The sequence below is a fragment of the Cyrtonyx montezumae genome, unplaced genomic scaffold (assembly GCF_038088225.1).
Source record: "Cyrtonyx montezumae isolate F1298 unplaced genomic scaffold, pur_monq_1.0 scaffold_5, whole genome shotgun sequence".
Classification (NCBI taxonomy): domain Eukaryota; kingdom Metazoa; phylum Chordata; class Aves; order Galliformes; family Odontophoridae; genus Cyrtonyx; species Cyrtonyx montezumae.
This window is the reverse complement of record NW_027072056.1, coordinates 12741723-12757838: the sequence shown is the minus strand read 5'-3', so window position 1 is coordinate 12757838 and position 16116 is coordinate 12741723. Positions and strand designations below refer to the sequence as shown.

Here is a 16116-nt window from a genome sequence, read left to right as displayed (position 1 = left end):
ACAAGCAGCATATATAAGCCTACTTTTTCAAATATGTAAATCTCGTTTGTCTCCTCAATATTATTGTTACAACAGCCTTAGAGTGTTATAATTTACCCACCTGGCATGCACACTGCATTCTTCACTAAGAAATTACCCATTCTGAGTATGTAAAGTCCTTTTTGTCCTAGTGAATGTGGATTTAGCTTTGTATATCTGACAGCACAGTCCACTGAGGCATCCCCATCCTTCTTCCACAAATTTTTTAAAGTAAATGTGGTCAATATTTGCATTATAATCAAGAGATTAGGAGCAACAGGGATATTCATTTTAAAAATTACAATTAATGGGGAAAGCAAGCAAGCAAGAGTCTGTAAGAAGGCTGCGCAGGGTTCACTATGGAGTACTTGTCATTGCACCTTTGGTTTCGTCCTTAGAGGACTCTACTTGGATAGTCAAACTCTCCAGCAGAGCCATCCATTAGTGCTTGTGAAGATTAGACAGACAGATGGCTCCTACAGAGAGATGAGTTAGAAAGATGCAGAGAGGGATATTTTCACCAGATGGATGCTGCCAAATTCTTCAGGGCACAAGAGGTGCCCTGAGGTCTAGATCAAAAGCTATTTCCCTAAGGCCTTCAGGAAGAAAACAATTCCTCAGTTTGGCCAAGTACTTGAGCAGAGGATTAACTGGAGGCACAAGAGTTTTCCAACTGAATTGAGGATGTGCTTGTGTCCTTGATGACTTAGATATTGTATAAGGCCACTGAACCAGACGGAGAAATACTCAGCAAGAGTCAGGTGGATATGAAGGGCTCTCGACTGCAACTGCTAGCAATGTATGGGAGGAATTACAGCAATGGCCCCTATGGCCTTCTCTCAAGAGTGCTCTCAGTAAAAACCCAATAGATAAAGTGAATGGAGAATCCATGCAATGTCAGTGACCTATAAATGCACTTAGAAGGCTTCCTGGCTCTTGCTCACGTTCTGGCAGCTTCAATGACTAGAGATTCAAGAGTTGCAGGAGCGGAAATATTTGTTGATGATAACATCAATGCACTGTTCACAGAAATGGAGGAACTGTTAGTTGTAAGGAATTTTGCAAGTTAAAATGATGCTACTGAGACAGATCATACCCAAGTATTTGAGCACATGATTGATGACTACTGGCAGAGACAAAGGGAACGTTGTGAAAAGGAAGATAATTAAAAGGACACAGCCAGCTCAAGAGCACAGTCTCTCTCTGGGTCTTTACAAAAATGTACGTGGTTACTTGGTTTCTTCTCAGACAGTCATGACTAAAGCTTGCAGTACTGGCTGCAGAGGTCTTTCCATTCTCCTCTTCCTATCCCAAATGTGCTCATCTCTCCCATTGCACATGGGAATCCTTTGCTGCAAAAGAACAATGGTTTCAATTTTCAGGGGTGACTTGAAGAAGGAGATGACCTAACACCCTGCCCTATATTACAATAGGGTCTGTAGCTGTCACTACCCAAAGTGCCTATGCCACTTAGGCCTTTTGCACCCTTAAGACTTCAACTATGCTGTTTCCTTAGAGGAAACTTTGAAAAGATCTTTGACTGCATAAAATTTCTCTCGGACAGTCTCCAAATGGATTTTAGGAAGCAGAGTCCTGCATGATGAGCAAGCTCAGCCTTTGAAGTCTGTAAATAAAAGGGGGAAGAACTGCAGGGCTGGTGATTACTTTGAAATCCTGCTGAAACCACAGGGAGCAGCAAGTCTTTATAGCACCACTGGCAATGAAGTAACTAGGTGCCAGAACAGTGACTTAGCTGAAAAATAAGATAGCTAGGTTCCCAACTTACTCTCTCTCAGGTGGTGACAGGTTAATTCATTCAATTTTGAAGTCAAACTGTGATTTCCCTACTTTGCAACACCACTCCAGCTTTGCAGATGTGAAAACCATGAGCCTCTTTCTGCCTTTTCATTTTTAATGCATAGTAGCAGTGTCCCAAATGAAAGCTGGCTCCAAATGCTGCTGAGACACACACACACTTCTGTGGCTGAGTAACTTGGGGCAAACAGGTCAAGTGGGGCCAGGATGGCTGAACTCAGATGGAAATTCAGCCAGATCTGTAGGAATGTCAACCCAGGAAGGCTTCAGGTGTGAGAAGCTCATATGAGCTCATTGCTGTTTCACAGCACTAACATCTCAACAGAAAAAGGACATGTGAAGGAGAAAATCTTTAGAGGTACAAAACAAAGCAAAATGTAAAAAAAAAAAAAAAAAATCAAAAATCCATCATGCTGTCATGTAGTCACACTCTTATCTGTTCAGGCTTTTACACAGTGTCCTCAACAGAGCATCCGAGTGCCTGTCAATCTCCATCACACTTCTATCTCCACACTGCCACTGTGGGAGCAGGGAAGAAATCTTATCTCCACTATATAGGTGAGCTGCTGAGGCAGAGGAATTAAGGGCTTGATTTAGTTACCTAAATGTAAGGCTCTGGTATCATTTGAGATGTCCTGTGGTGTGTAAGACATGCACAGGGCTGGTAGGTAGCACACAGGACCTATGAGAGGTAGCACACAGAACCTATGGAAGAACCATGGTTTTCTGGAGGCTAGACAGGATACTCTGGCACATCACAGATAGATGTCTAGGTTTAGGCACCTGAATTGAATCCGAAGTGACTAGGACTGAGACCAAGGCACAATGTTTGTCACAGAGCAGGGAGCTTGACTTCAGAAACTGACACACAAGCACCCTAAGTACAAGAACTGCTTCCACCTGCAAAGCAAGGATACTCCTGCTTTTTTCCCCCCACATTTGGACTTGATTACTAAAGATTCATGTACCTTGAACCTCCAAAAGAACCTTTCAGCAGCCTGTGCACTGTCCTGTTTCTGTCTGAGTATGAACACATCCATCTTCCAGCCACTTTCAAGAAGATCCCACCTATACGATACAGACCTATTTTCTGTCCAATTCACTAGAAATACTCAGATTGCCATAAGAGGAGCCAGAACCAGTGTCACAGCAACCTTCTCCCAGTGTGCTCAGACCTCACGCTGGGGGTGAGCCCAGCTCCTTGTGGCAGCATTTACAGAAAGACACTTCTGTAGTAGATCATGCCAAAACCCCAGTGACAATTTAGGAGCTTGTAATGAGCTAACTGAGGAAGAACAGGAGGACGGTCAAGGTCAGAGCCCCCTCATGAGCACTATCAGTCTTGACATGTATAGCAAAGAAAGTTCTCAAACAGCTGCCAAATCAGAAATAAGCTGTATGCAGAGAAGCTGTGCTGGCCTTGCTGCAAGCTGTTATTTTGGTGCATTAGGCTGAGGACAGATTTGCAAAACCACTCGAGCAATTCGGACATTTGGTTCCCCTTTGAAACAGCTCAGTGAAAGAGCTGGTGGTGAAGCACCAGGCTGGCAGCTCTGTCTGCCTTTCAGAGCAGCTTCCTATGGTACAACCTGCAGCAACGCAGGCATCTATTCTCCATTTGCCACACTGTTTTGGGCAGTGTCCACATTCATGACTTGCAGGTGGCAGCTCAGCAGCATAGGGTTGGACAAATTACCCCCAGGATGAGGCAGGTTTCAGTCCTCCCTTCTGGCCTCTCTCCTGAGAAAAACACATACATTTTTTCCCCCAGTCACACCAGGTACCCAAGAGCAGGATCTGATAAATGTCTTAATTTACTTAAGTCTACTGAAAAGTTAAAAGACGAGAATTATTTTTTATGTTATTTTTCTTCATATTTGAAATCTGATTAGAATAATCCTGGCAAAGCAGAGAGTGATAAGCAAATAGAGTAGGTGAAAAAAGGTAGTTCTGAAAGAGGAAATTGATTTCCTCCCACTATTCCAAATTTGAATAATAAACTTTCACAAAGGACTTATTTGAAAAGAAATCTTGGAAGTTTAAAAAAATTAAAAAGTAATTAAATTAAGTTTAAGAAATCATTTCTTAGAGTTCTTTCCATAAACAGTAAAAAGTTTGAGACACGCACTTGGAAATCAGCAGCCCACACTTTTGCAGGGCTGCAGGAGAATTGAAAGAAAACACTTGGAATTAGTATGCAATGCAAAATCCTGGGGCTGTGGGGTACTTTGTTTGCTTTTGCACCTAACAACTTCAACAGAAGGGATCTTACCCTTTTCTGCACCTGTTTTCTAATAAATTGGACAATTCTCTTTTTGTGGAATTCAGTTTTGAGATTTCTGGTGGAAAAGTAGGTCTTGCTCTGACTTCAAAAAAAGCCATCACAATTTTCAATTTTCCAAACTAATTATTTCTATGAGATTACCATTTTATTTCCACTGAAGTCCTAAAACATTATGAACAAAAATATTGAAAAATCCTTTTCTGATGTTTAAAACAATAATTTGCTTCTTCTTCATGTAGCAGTTTAAGGTTATATTTGCACAGGAGCATGTACACATTCACTGGACTTTACCCAGAGGACAGAGCAGGCCTTAGCCTCAGGTACACCAAGGGTAAATGTACTCATTGCAGTTTTCTGACAACTGAACACCACTGGATTTACTCTAGGTTTACCAAGTGCCAAAGACATCAGAAACTGAAACATCTCTGAATACCACAGAAACTATAGTGATCCTTCCACTGGTGCCTTGCTGAAATGGTGTTTTAAGGTTAAGCTTCTTCCACTAAACAACCCACAGAGGAGAACTTACTGCTGAGTTTGCAATTTTCTTACTCCAAATGATTTTCTTGCAAGACCTGGCCTTTTCAATCCTGGAGCACGACAAGTGCATCTTTCTCAAGCTGCAATCCTGAGCTCCTCAGGATCTATTTCCAATCCCCCGCCTGACATCTTGTGAAGCTGAAATTGTAAACAGCCCCAGCTCCTTGGGTGGCTGAAAAAGAGATATCTGTGGAGCCCTGAGCAACTGCACTTGACATACGGTATTAAGATGAACAGGGGAAGATGGCTGGCAGAGTAAGACTCTCTTGAGGTTCTTTTGCCTGCTCCCATTATCCTCAGTGAAGACTGCTAGGGACGTAAATGCTGAGAAGCCAGAAAAGACATGAAATGTGAAGATGGAGAGGGAGAGACAAGCCCTGCCTACACAGCATGCAGCCTTCAAAGCAGACTGATTTGCTCAGACTCAAGATACTACACAAGTTGCACTGCTGCTGATGCACCAGCTCCCTGAATAACAACGACACAAAAGAAAGCTCCTAATTAAGGCAAAGAATTAGGATCAGGAAGAAGAGGAGATCTTCACATCTCCACACATGACCTTCAGCATGTCACATTGCTCCTCTGTGACCAGTTTCATGAGGGTGAGGGAGAATTATCTGAGAGCGTGGGAGAGCCCAGGAGCAACTCACAGGTAAATGATAACAGATTCAATTTGGAGCCCACACCATTGGCCTCTGCAACTCCAGTTGACTTAATCCTCCCACTGCCCATGATCCAGATGACCCAGATGCCTTCAGACCAGCACGTCCCTCAAGGCCAATCAGAGGATGCAGCTTTAGGCAAAAGAACCACATTTTAATGACTCTCTACCTAATATGTGACAGCCACAGGCTGGGTTTTGGTTTACAGTAACAGTATATGACCAGTGCTCCCATCAGAGACTGAAGCAGCACAGCACTTCTCTGACCTGGCTGCCCATCAGCCACTGGTGTTCAGCTCAACCCTCCAGGAACAGGAAGCAGTCATTTCAAAGATGCACGAGTGCACAAGGCTGGAACACTGCAGAGAACTGTCCTCCACTCTTGCTTAGAAGAAATTTCTGCTGGGGAAAGTAATCCCCATCATGAGGACTGCGTTTGTAGGAACATCAGAATTACCCCAAGCCTAGCTGCTCGTCTCACTTTGCACGTGCCTAGAAAGTTGGACATTCTCATTGCTTCCTCACCTAACAGCCATGCTCATTATCCCACTGGCTCTTCTTTCCTCCCTCTCCTATTGCATGTTCATTAAACGGTGGAAGAGAAAAGGCTGTACAAGAGATTCGAGTTGATTTCTGTCTTCAAGGTTTTACAGAGAAGCAGAAAATCTGCCCAGCTGCAGTAATTCCTCTGCAGTGCTCCAGATGGCATCTGGGAGTCTGTAACGTGTGCATGTGTGCATGTAAATCCCACACGCTGCTATCAATAATGCATCTAATGCGCAGCCTTCAGAGCGGCCAACCAAGGAAGCTTCCTAAAAAGACAAGTCAACCCTTCAGTCTTCTCAGGAGGAAAATCGTGGGGAGATATGAAGACTTACCGTCTTTGTGCCATATCTTATTTACATCAAAAGGGTATTCATATTTTGGAAAGCTTTTAGGATAGGGTTGGTGCCTAGGTATGCATTTGGGGGATTGGAGAGCGCACTGCTCTGAAAAGCAAAACAATTTCAACTTACTAGGATTCAGATAACTTACAGAAAAGAGCCTGAAAGCCATTGCTTCCCAAGCTGTTTCTCATCTGTACCTCAGATGCCATCAGCATGTCAGAGGTAGCAGGACGCTCACAAAGTCTCCTGACTGCCTTCTCATTGGCTGAGATGTCAAAATATCAAATTAACCCATGATTTGTGCGTATGTGTCTATGTAATTTAAAAGTTTTAGGACTTGTCAAGCTTTTCCACAGCAAGTAGCTCTCTTCATTCAACACAGAATGGCATCAGCAGTGCAAAAGGTGCCCTTTTTAATCAACCAAAAGTGTTAGTGTCAACCCAATGAGACAAATCCTTCCTCTTGAGTACATAGTCCAAAACATACTGATACAAAATTAATGAGGAGTGGCTAAGAGAAAGGAAAAATGAAAAAAAGCAACAAGGTGAGCAGCCAAAGCCTTCGGATGGCGTAACTAAAGCACAGCAAAACCACAAGTAAGTGAAATTAGGCACAAGAATAAAAGATCAAACATGTAGCCTAACTGAAGGCAGAAGAGGGAAGGATGCACCATAATGAGACTAATGGACATGACTCCAACCACAATTACTTCGACTTCTAGTCCTGTGAGAATTCTACAGAAGACTGCTGGCGCAGCAGAGAAATTTCATTTAAGCTAATAAGCACCGTACCATAATTCCAAACTCTGCTCTGAACCATCCCATCCAGTCAGCATTTTCTCTTCCTATTTATGAGGCAAAACAAGCTATGATTTGCCTTTTACTACTGGAATTTTCAAAATTTCTCATTTTCTCATAATCCTACACCTCAAATCCTGTATGCCCCATCTTTGAGTCTCACATGCCATTCCAGATTTTAAAATGCTAATAAGAAAAATAAGAGTTTTACAGCAGAGTATTTGGAAAATTGCTATTTTAAGTTCAGATTATATCTCATCTATTCATGTGTTCAAAACGTATGAGTTGCATAACGTAATTCAATATCCCATAAATATGCAATTGACACATCTGAAAAAAAGTAACATCCACATGGGGCTCACATTTCCAGCCTTCTATAAGGTGGTGTGTCAGTGGCCCCAGAGGGTAGGAGAGGGTGGGCTCTGCCTCTGATGCTCTCTGCTGCTCTCCCAGCCCCTAAGCAACAAAGCTTTTACTCCTTGCTGAGCCCATTGCAGCTACAAGACCAGGTCCCAAACTGCTGCTGGGCATGTTTACTCCAGCTTCAGGAGGCTGTTTATACAGCACTGTGCCATGCAGCTAAAGGAACCAGAAGCCAGCCCCTTGTCTCGGGACTCATGGTAGTGAAAAGTTATGGGACCTGAACTCAGCTCCCACTGTACAGACTTCACAAAAATTATTTCTGCTCTGCTAGTGCTTAGTCAGGACACTATCTTTACAGCAAACCCAAGCCCAGGCTCCCATCCAGGCCCTTCTCCTATGGTATGCCACATTCCCCAAATTCAGCCAGTCTGGCTTGAAATAGCCAAAGTATTTTGAACTTCTCTTCCTTTCCCCTCAAAAATTGCATTACAGTCCAACAATGTGCTCCATTTAAAAAGTTTTCTATCACTTGGCTCCCAGTTATAATTACATGCACAGTCAGTAAGGTTTCTTCTTGGGTTTTTCAGCCTGCCTATGACTGTCGTATCTCCTGCCTTCGTCTCCAGAGCCATTAGTCACTGTTTGGCAAAGGCATGCCATTCACTAGTTTTATCCATTCTATATTTGACTTGGGTGTTATCAGAAAGGAGATCGGAATCAGTTCATTAACACACAGGTGACCTCGGACAAACACATCCTCTCTCAAAACCTGCCTCGTTCCCTTCATATCAAACACAGTCTGGACTTAGGAAGGATAATATTTGTCCTCTCTCCAGCACAAAACAAAATGTTAATTATCTCACTGCTACCCTTGGCAAGCTGGAGTTTTATCTAGATTTCACATGTGGAAAACAGATATCATCTCTATGTAGGGACAAAGCAGACATGGGATAAATAGCATTAAAAAAAGCAAAGCAGGCTAGAGAGTTTGGGGCAAAGTAAATTATTAGCCCAGGGAGATGAGCTCAGCTCCCAGCCGTTCCTACATCCCCTAGCCAGCAGGATGCAAAGGGTAGCCTATAAAAAGGAGTTGTGCTGTCATCACCTCTCCAGATCACTTATGGGCACTGGAGGAGCGCATCAACACCAACAGAACCCAGAGCTGCTCCTGCCATTGAAGGGGCTGTGGACCAGAGCAGTTACTTGCCCCACTGAGTCCTCGCATGGAAGGAGCTAAGCACACACAGCCCCAGGGCTGCTCACAGGGAGATAGTGAACATGGCAATTTTCCCCATGACCTGTCAACTCCATTTTCCAGGCTTCATGTCACTATAACTTGATGCATCATAGTGCAGACAGCTGTTGTCTCTGTGGACCACACTCCTGACAGAGAGTTGGTTGGTCTGGGTGTAATAAGTCTGGTAGTTCTCAGCTTAATTCATTTTCGACAAATGCCTGTGTCATAGGAACTGGAAGCATCTCTTATGAGTGAACACTGACAAATACAATGCAGGAAACAAATCCTGCACAGCACGGAGTGACCCTTGGCAATGCTCTGCCACATCAACTCCACTGAGGTGGAACATCAGCTTCAGAATGATTTTTAATAGAGCCATTGGATGGCTTCGGTTGGGAGGGACATTAAAAATCAACTAATTCCAACACTAGGTACTAGAAGGAGGAACCAGCTTCCTCCTTCTAGTACCCAGTTACAAGCTACCCACAATGACAGTACAGGCATTCCTGCAACCAAGAAACTTCTGCAGCAGTATTAGATTCCAAGCACTGCCAGTTTGCTCCACTCACATCACCTCTACTAACCACAGGGTTCCTTGCGTATCTCCCCATTCTCAGTCTGGGCATTTTCTGGAGTTTCCTTCCAAAATCCAACTATAACATTGTACTGCATTGACCACTCTTCTGCTTCAACCCCATTGTTTCCCCTACAGTGGTTAACTGATCGCTACTGCTGCTTAGTGCTTGCCCTAAAGACTTCGCCTACCTCTTATCAAAAATTGGAGCTACACACTCCAAAGAAAAAGAAATCAGCAAAAGGAAGGCTGTGCAGAAGATGGTAGCTATCACAGTGATTCATCTTTGAGATTTCTAATCATGCCTTCCTTACAGTTTAGAGCAACCCTGCCCTCCTTGGTGCTTTAACCTCCACCCCCTTTCACACTTGAAGGAAACCATGTGGGATTATAATGCTCTGCCAAAATCTAAACAGTTTGTTCTGATTTTATTAGGAATGGTAAAGCAATATAAGAAACTCTGAAGTTCTTTCAAAATGGGGATCTTTAACATTTCTTTGGGGAAGTGTCAAAGTGAGATGAGTCAGCACCACTGGCATACTTTTCCCCTATTTTCTTCCAAAATGAAAGACCATAATGTATCCCTATACTGACAGGCCACTGCTTACAAGGGGAACATCACATTCCTGCTTCTTTGGATGGCATTACATGGAATATAACATACTATTAAACATCCTGTGCAACCAAGATTAAGAGAAGTCTTATTTAAAAGCATCTTCATTCTTTATTAATTGCACTATTATTATATAAGCTAGGTAAGAAAACCAGAGCGTCATAAAATCACAATCATTTGAGTTGAAAGTGGCCCTTTAAAGGCCATCTAGTCCAACTCTTCTGTAATAAACAGGGACAAATTATGTCCTGTTGCAACTGATGTTGTCAGCACAGATGATAGCCAAGCCTGAGCCTAAGCAGGGCAGCACCCTCAACTGGGAGCCCTGCCATAGTTTTCTGCTAGAAAAATCCTAGGAGCAAGGTTCTTCAGTGATCTGCCAGATGGGAAACCTGCCCAAAAAGTCACAGTGCTATAGCACCCAGCCTCCCTGTCTGACAAGCAGCCCAGCAAGTGCGTCCAAGTGAGGTCATACTGGTTTTTAGCACATGTCAGTCATACCACATCTTGAACAACCCTGAGCCCAGCTACCACTAGTGTCATGAGCCTTCAGTACCAGGGCACACAGGAAGCTGGAGCACCACGTTACCTCTGAGAGATGAGAACAGCCAAGCAATGCAGGTGGAGTATACCTCAATGGTAGAAAAGTGATCACTTGACTATTGATAGATGTGTTTACAAGTTCCCATGCTACCAGAGCAGACATCAGCTGTATTTTAGGAACATTCAATGAAAGTCAAGAATCTGCTCCCAAGGGCTGGCTTTCCTGGCACAGCTGCCCACCCCCACCATCCATTTTACTCCCTCCATATTAATGATTAAACCTAGGAATATGAGGAATTTTACATCCCCCAGCTAAGACTCTTTTCAGCAAACCCCCTTAAACCATCAGCAATGAAGAGTTGAATGCCCTAGGGGGAAAATTAAAAGCACATTAAATCAGGCTCCTGTTGTGCTTTCCCTTCAGAGACATTTCTGCCTCTGCTGATCTGGCTCCCTAACGAGCCATGTAAACCAGGGAATCCCCCCAGCAGCATGCTCATCTACAAAGTCTGCAAAAGCAAGATGTCCAGGACACCTGCCTGAGGGATTGGCACTTCTAACAGAATCAGATAGCAGGGCTTGAGGTCAAACAGGCATTAAAGAAACACCATTGATTGAAGTTTAACACCCCAAGCCTATTGGGGTTGGTGGGGGAAGAATGCAGAATTATTGTTTCAAGGTCAAGGGCTGGAATCAATGTAAATAAGAGTGCAGCAACCCTGGAGGAGTTATAGTGAAATAGTTACAGCATCGCAAGCAGATTAAAATATACAGTTAATATACATACTTCCCCAGATGCTTGTTTATTATTATGCAAGACATGTTTATTATGCAAAATGATAGAGCAGAATTAAAAAAAAAAAGCAGGGAAAATGAAAAGACACTGAGCTCTTAACATGACTCAATTTTTTTTCAGTGCTGTTTGGATTTTTTTTTTATTGTGCATAATCATTCCCTTATTAGCAGGAATCTTTGAAGTGATTCAAGCTCTTATTTCAGCATTTCAGCTTGCAGGTTGATACTGTAAAACCATACTGAGTCCTGGTAAGCGACCCATTTTTTTTCCCTCTCTGTGTTCCCTAGCTCTGATAGGGTTTTCTCAGTCTTTCCAATAAATTATGTATCATGATTTGCCGTTTCAAAAATAATTAGAACTCAGAGTTAAACAACAAGGAATATGCGAGAGCCATACATTTTAGAAGTGTTATGCACTTGGGGCAAAACCAATCCCAGCCGCAATGCCATTAAATTATATATACACTGTATGGACAGCAGCAACCTTGGCATACTGGGCACAACTGGGTGGGCCTGGGGATGCTCTGTCCATGACAAGCATCTGCTCCAGGATCTTGCCTCCCAGCCAAACTATTTTTGGGGTGATCCCATTCCCATTCTCCTCTGAGATGTAAGAGGAGTGATGGAGAGAAATCTGGGAGTTGATACCAAGGGGACAGCTTTGACTTCACTTAGCAAGGTTATACAGAAGTAGGAATTAATTCGGTAGTGAAGCTATTAACTGCAGATCGACAGACAGGAGAGCATGTTCTGTGTCTTCTCCCGTTACGATTAAGCTGTAAACTCACTGAAGCAGGACGTACCTCTTTATTCTATGTTTTCCTGTCCTCCGCAACAACCAGCCCTTGGTCTCAGCTTCCCAAGAGCTGAGACAGTACAAGTAGGAACATTGCCCTTCATTTGCTTTGTACATTGCTGTTTTGGTACCAATTGCCAACAGGAGATCCCCACAAGGATTACGCATCTCCCCAAAACAGGTGCTGATAAAAATTTCTGGGCACCACCAGGGAATTGACAGCTGCTCTGTATTGCAGCAAACAGCAGGAGCTCACCAATGACTCTGCAAGCTTGCTGTGAGGACAGTGCTTTTGCATCCTGCTGTCTGCAAAGGCAAGCGCCTCAGATCAAGACCTGATTTTCTTGCCTACTCAGCACCTAATTCCACAGCAGACCTCAGAGACCTCAATAAGCTAGTCTGGGAAAAAAAAAAAACAAAAAAAAACAACAAAGCAGGTCTCAAGTGTAAATAAACAATCCATAAAAGTCATAAACAGCTGATTCCCAAGCCAACAAGCTTTGGCATCTAACATACTTAGCCAGCTGTAAAGCTATCTAGGGATCTATGGTTGGCTGCAAGCAGCAAGTAAACCAACCCCACACTGCCCCTGCTCATCTCTAACTGCATGGGAGAAATGAAGAAATTCACTTCATTCAAATGGATGTGGCCAAGCACACTGGTCTTGGAGAGGACTGCATATTTCTGCAGAGAGCTTTCTCACCAAGTCTGGATTCAGAGAATCAATGCTGATTGGCGCTGGGGGAACTTTTTTCAAGGGCTGCTTATTCTAAACTCATTCATTCAAGAGCCCACTGGCCCATGCTGAGAAGGAGCTGGCACAAAACATCTCCAAGACTAGGCTGATAATAGCCTCTGGTTTGATCCAGTGCAGAGGATGTCAGCCAAGGTCCCTGCTGGCACACACAGATTAAACACTACCAAGAAAAAAAAACCACAACAAAACAACCAAACCCTGCAGTGACAACACGTTCAGCAACAGTTGCAGAAAACTTGGGTTCAAGAGGAGGAAAAAATGCAAGCCACAGCACATCCCTGGACAGTTGTTTTAGCTGAAAGCAATTCCAGATTTGAGGGCATTACAAGAAGTCCTAGCAGGGCTAGTCTAGGATAGGCAGCAGGCAAGGCAGCCAAGCAGCAGGAAAAGTTCATTCATCAATGGATCTGCATGAGTGAACAGTATCTATGGGGAATATCGACTCATTTTTCAGAAATCCCTCAGAAAAAGCCAGGGAAAAAGCAGGTGCAAGCACAACAAAGGAAGCTAGTCCAAGACACTGCAAAGCTGCAGTTTAGGGTCTGCTAAGCAAGGGAACAGACAACAGTGTGGGCAGCAGTCAGGTCCAGGCAGCATGTCCATGGCCAGCTCATCCCAGAGGGGAGTAGACTATCAGTGCTGCCAAAGCAATTCCCCAGCACAATCTCTGAGTCAGACACAGCCATGCCAAACGTTGGCTTGAAGTGAAATCCAGCTCCACAAGGATGGCTGCAGCATCCAAGAGGCTGCTTGGACAGGCTGAGCTCTTCTCAGCCACATCCAGTTCTTCTATGGGATCCTGGTCTAATCTCTCATCTTCAGTGCTATGAGGGGCTAGACCCATGCCCCTGCTTCTAACAGGCTTTATTATCCCCAAATTTCCTTCTTTACCTTGGGGTCTACTCCAAAGCACAGTGAATTCAGTGATGTATTATTATAAGACAGAGATACAAGTCAGTACAAGAAGAAAATCCACCCCAGGAAGTTCTATCTCCCTGCAGCAGAGATGGGACAGTAGCATCCATTTGCTGCAAACAGAAACCTTAAGTCACAATCATGAAAAAGAGCTTCATTCTTATATTAATTCAGATAGAGCTGAATGCTGTCAAGCCATGGCACAGAATGAGGTGCACATCATTAACCACTGGCCATCAAGGCACATCCCTGGTCTTCCCTGTTTAGCCCTCCTAGTTAAGATATGCACAGTCGCTAGGAATACACAGGCCCCATTATGCCACCTTTTTTTAAATAACGTATGATCTGAAGCATTTAAGACATTTCACATGAATACCAGATATCTTTCCATGGTTATTCTGCTGCCTGGCACCTCCTGTTAGGACCCTCCCACCCCTTTCCATTACCTCACTACTGCTCATAAGACATCTTCCTTTGCATCATCTCTGATCTCAGCTGCCAAACACCACACATTCAAGTCCCCATTTCTTCTTTTGCCTGAGCTCCACAGCTTTCTCCCCTTTGAAACATCTCAGAAAATGTTCACTCCTCATTTAAATAGACCCAGCCAGGCTAGGTGTGACTATAGTGACACACACACTGCCCTCCTGTAGTCCTCATGTAAGGGGCAACAGCAGCATAAGAAACCTCAACTCTGGGCCAGGAGCCCTTTATTCCCAGCACAGCACAAGCACGGGGCAGAACTTCAGTCCTGACCTTGTGACTGTGCCTAGGAGGAAGCACACCCAAGAAAACTGTACCACACTTTATATTACCACCATCTATCTACCTTTAGGACTCCAATCACTTTACAAAAAGAGAAGATGTCCATGTTAGTAAACTGACGTAACTTATTTAGAGGCAGTCATTTACATTTACTGGACTATGAAAGAACAGGAAGCGTCTGGCATCCACAGAGATCCAGATTGATCTCTCTGTCTCTTCTTGACAGGCAGCCAGTTTTGAGACCTATCTCGCCAGGCATACTAACGCAACGATTTGCCATTTTCTACCCTGAGCTGCTGGAGAAAGAGCTTTATTAGCTCCCAAAGGAACAGGGGAAATCCCAGCCGTGTGCATGGTTTAAAACGACCAGGAACACAGCATCATCTTTGTCTGCATATATGGTACAGCACTGCATGGTCCACAGAGGTTTATGGGAAGGCACACAGCAGACAGGCTGGAGAAATCAACATTTATGCCCCTCATCACAAAGGCTGTTCTCCTTTCAGCAGTCCTCCATCTCCAATCTCACATACGCTTTTAAAGCAAAGTAAATGCAGAGACAAGAGCAGAATCACTGTGCTGTGAATTTACACAAATGGAAATGAGATTAGAATCTTGCCTATATGCTTTAAAGATATCATAAGCACAGAAATGAGAAGTGTGTTATTAACTATCACTACTTACTATGTAGAACTAGAGCAAAGTTATTTGAAGCATAAAAATTTCTGGCAGAAAGCTGCCATATTTAATAAATCACTGAATCAATTATTCAATGTGCAAATCAATTACTTACTTCAAATGAGAAACTTATGAATAACCTTGTGCCCTTTCATGCCATCTAAGAAAGTTATAGGGGAATCAGTCAGTAAAAAATGCTTCACTTATCTTTTATGTGCATTAAAAAGACCACACAAATACAGGGTAATTCTGCTGTGCTGAAGCACTGCCAACAGAACAATCCAGAACCATTTTAATGAAGTCAGTGTATTACAGAGGATTTACACAGCAGTCAAAAGCAGAGTATGACCCACTGGGGCACCACCTATGATCAGTTTTCAAGGTGCAATTCAGAAGCAATTCCATTTGGTCCATCCCATTTCACAAATATGAAACCAGAAAATAACCAGCAAACCACAGAACCTCCTCTAAGACATGACCTACATGAAGAAACTACTCAAAGAAACGCAAAGTAGATCTTCACAGGTCAAGAAATATTACCACAAGACTCCATGGAGACACTTTGAAGTGAATATTGCATGGCTTTGCAGCAGCTCCCACCATTCCTGCTTTTACAGGCTTTCCAATACGTGACTTTCAGTAGAAGCTGCCTCCACGTTTTCCCTCCCACCTACAAAACCCAGCCACCAGGGTGCAAGTACTTACTGAGCTGTAGAGATAGCCCTCAGCGTTCATGGCAACGTACAGGCCTGCCTTCACCCCTTGGATTGCCACCACACGAAGACCCACAGGAATTAGGTTGAAAAGGGCTGCAGAAATAAAAGCAAAAGTTACTCAGACATCAGCCTGCACAGCCACTGCTGCATCTTGTCCCAGGGCCAGCCCATCCCATTTCTGAGTTGGAAACAAGTTCTGCTTCCAGCTATGTGAAGGATCCACAGCCACTGCATTGATGTTGAAAGCAGTTTGTAAAAGATGTTAGAACAGACGCAGAACTGACCTGAGCTCTGCTCCCCGTTCAGAATCACCGCTAGATAGGACGGAAGATATGACCTTTCAGAACTCAGTTTTACTGCC

The 16116-nt window shown here is 43.6% G+C and overlaps 1 protein-coding gene across 2 annotated transcripts in view; it reads right to left on the bottom strand.

The window, feature by feature from the left end:
• Positions 1-16116, bottom strand: part of FGF12 (fibroblast growth factor 12) — a 184062-nt gene that overhangs the window by 43847 nt on the left and 124099 nt on the right. For both annotated transcript variants that reach the window (XM_065748430.1, XM_065748429.1), the window contains exon 3: positions 15745-15848. In XM_065748430.1, the coding sequence (XP_065604502.1) occupies positions 15745-15848 (104 nt within the window). The remainder of the gene's footprint in view (positions 1-15744; positions 15849-16116) is intronic.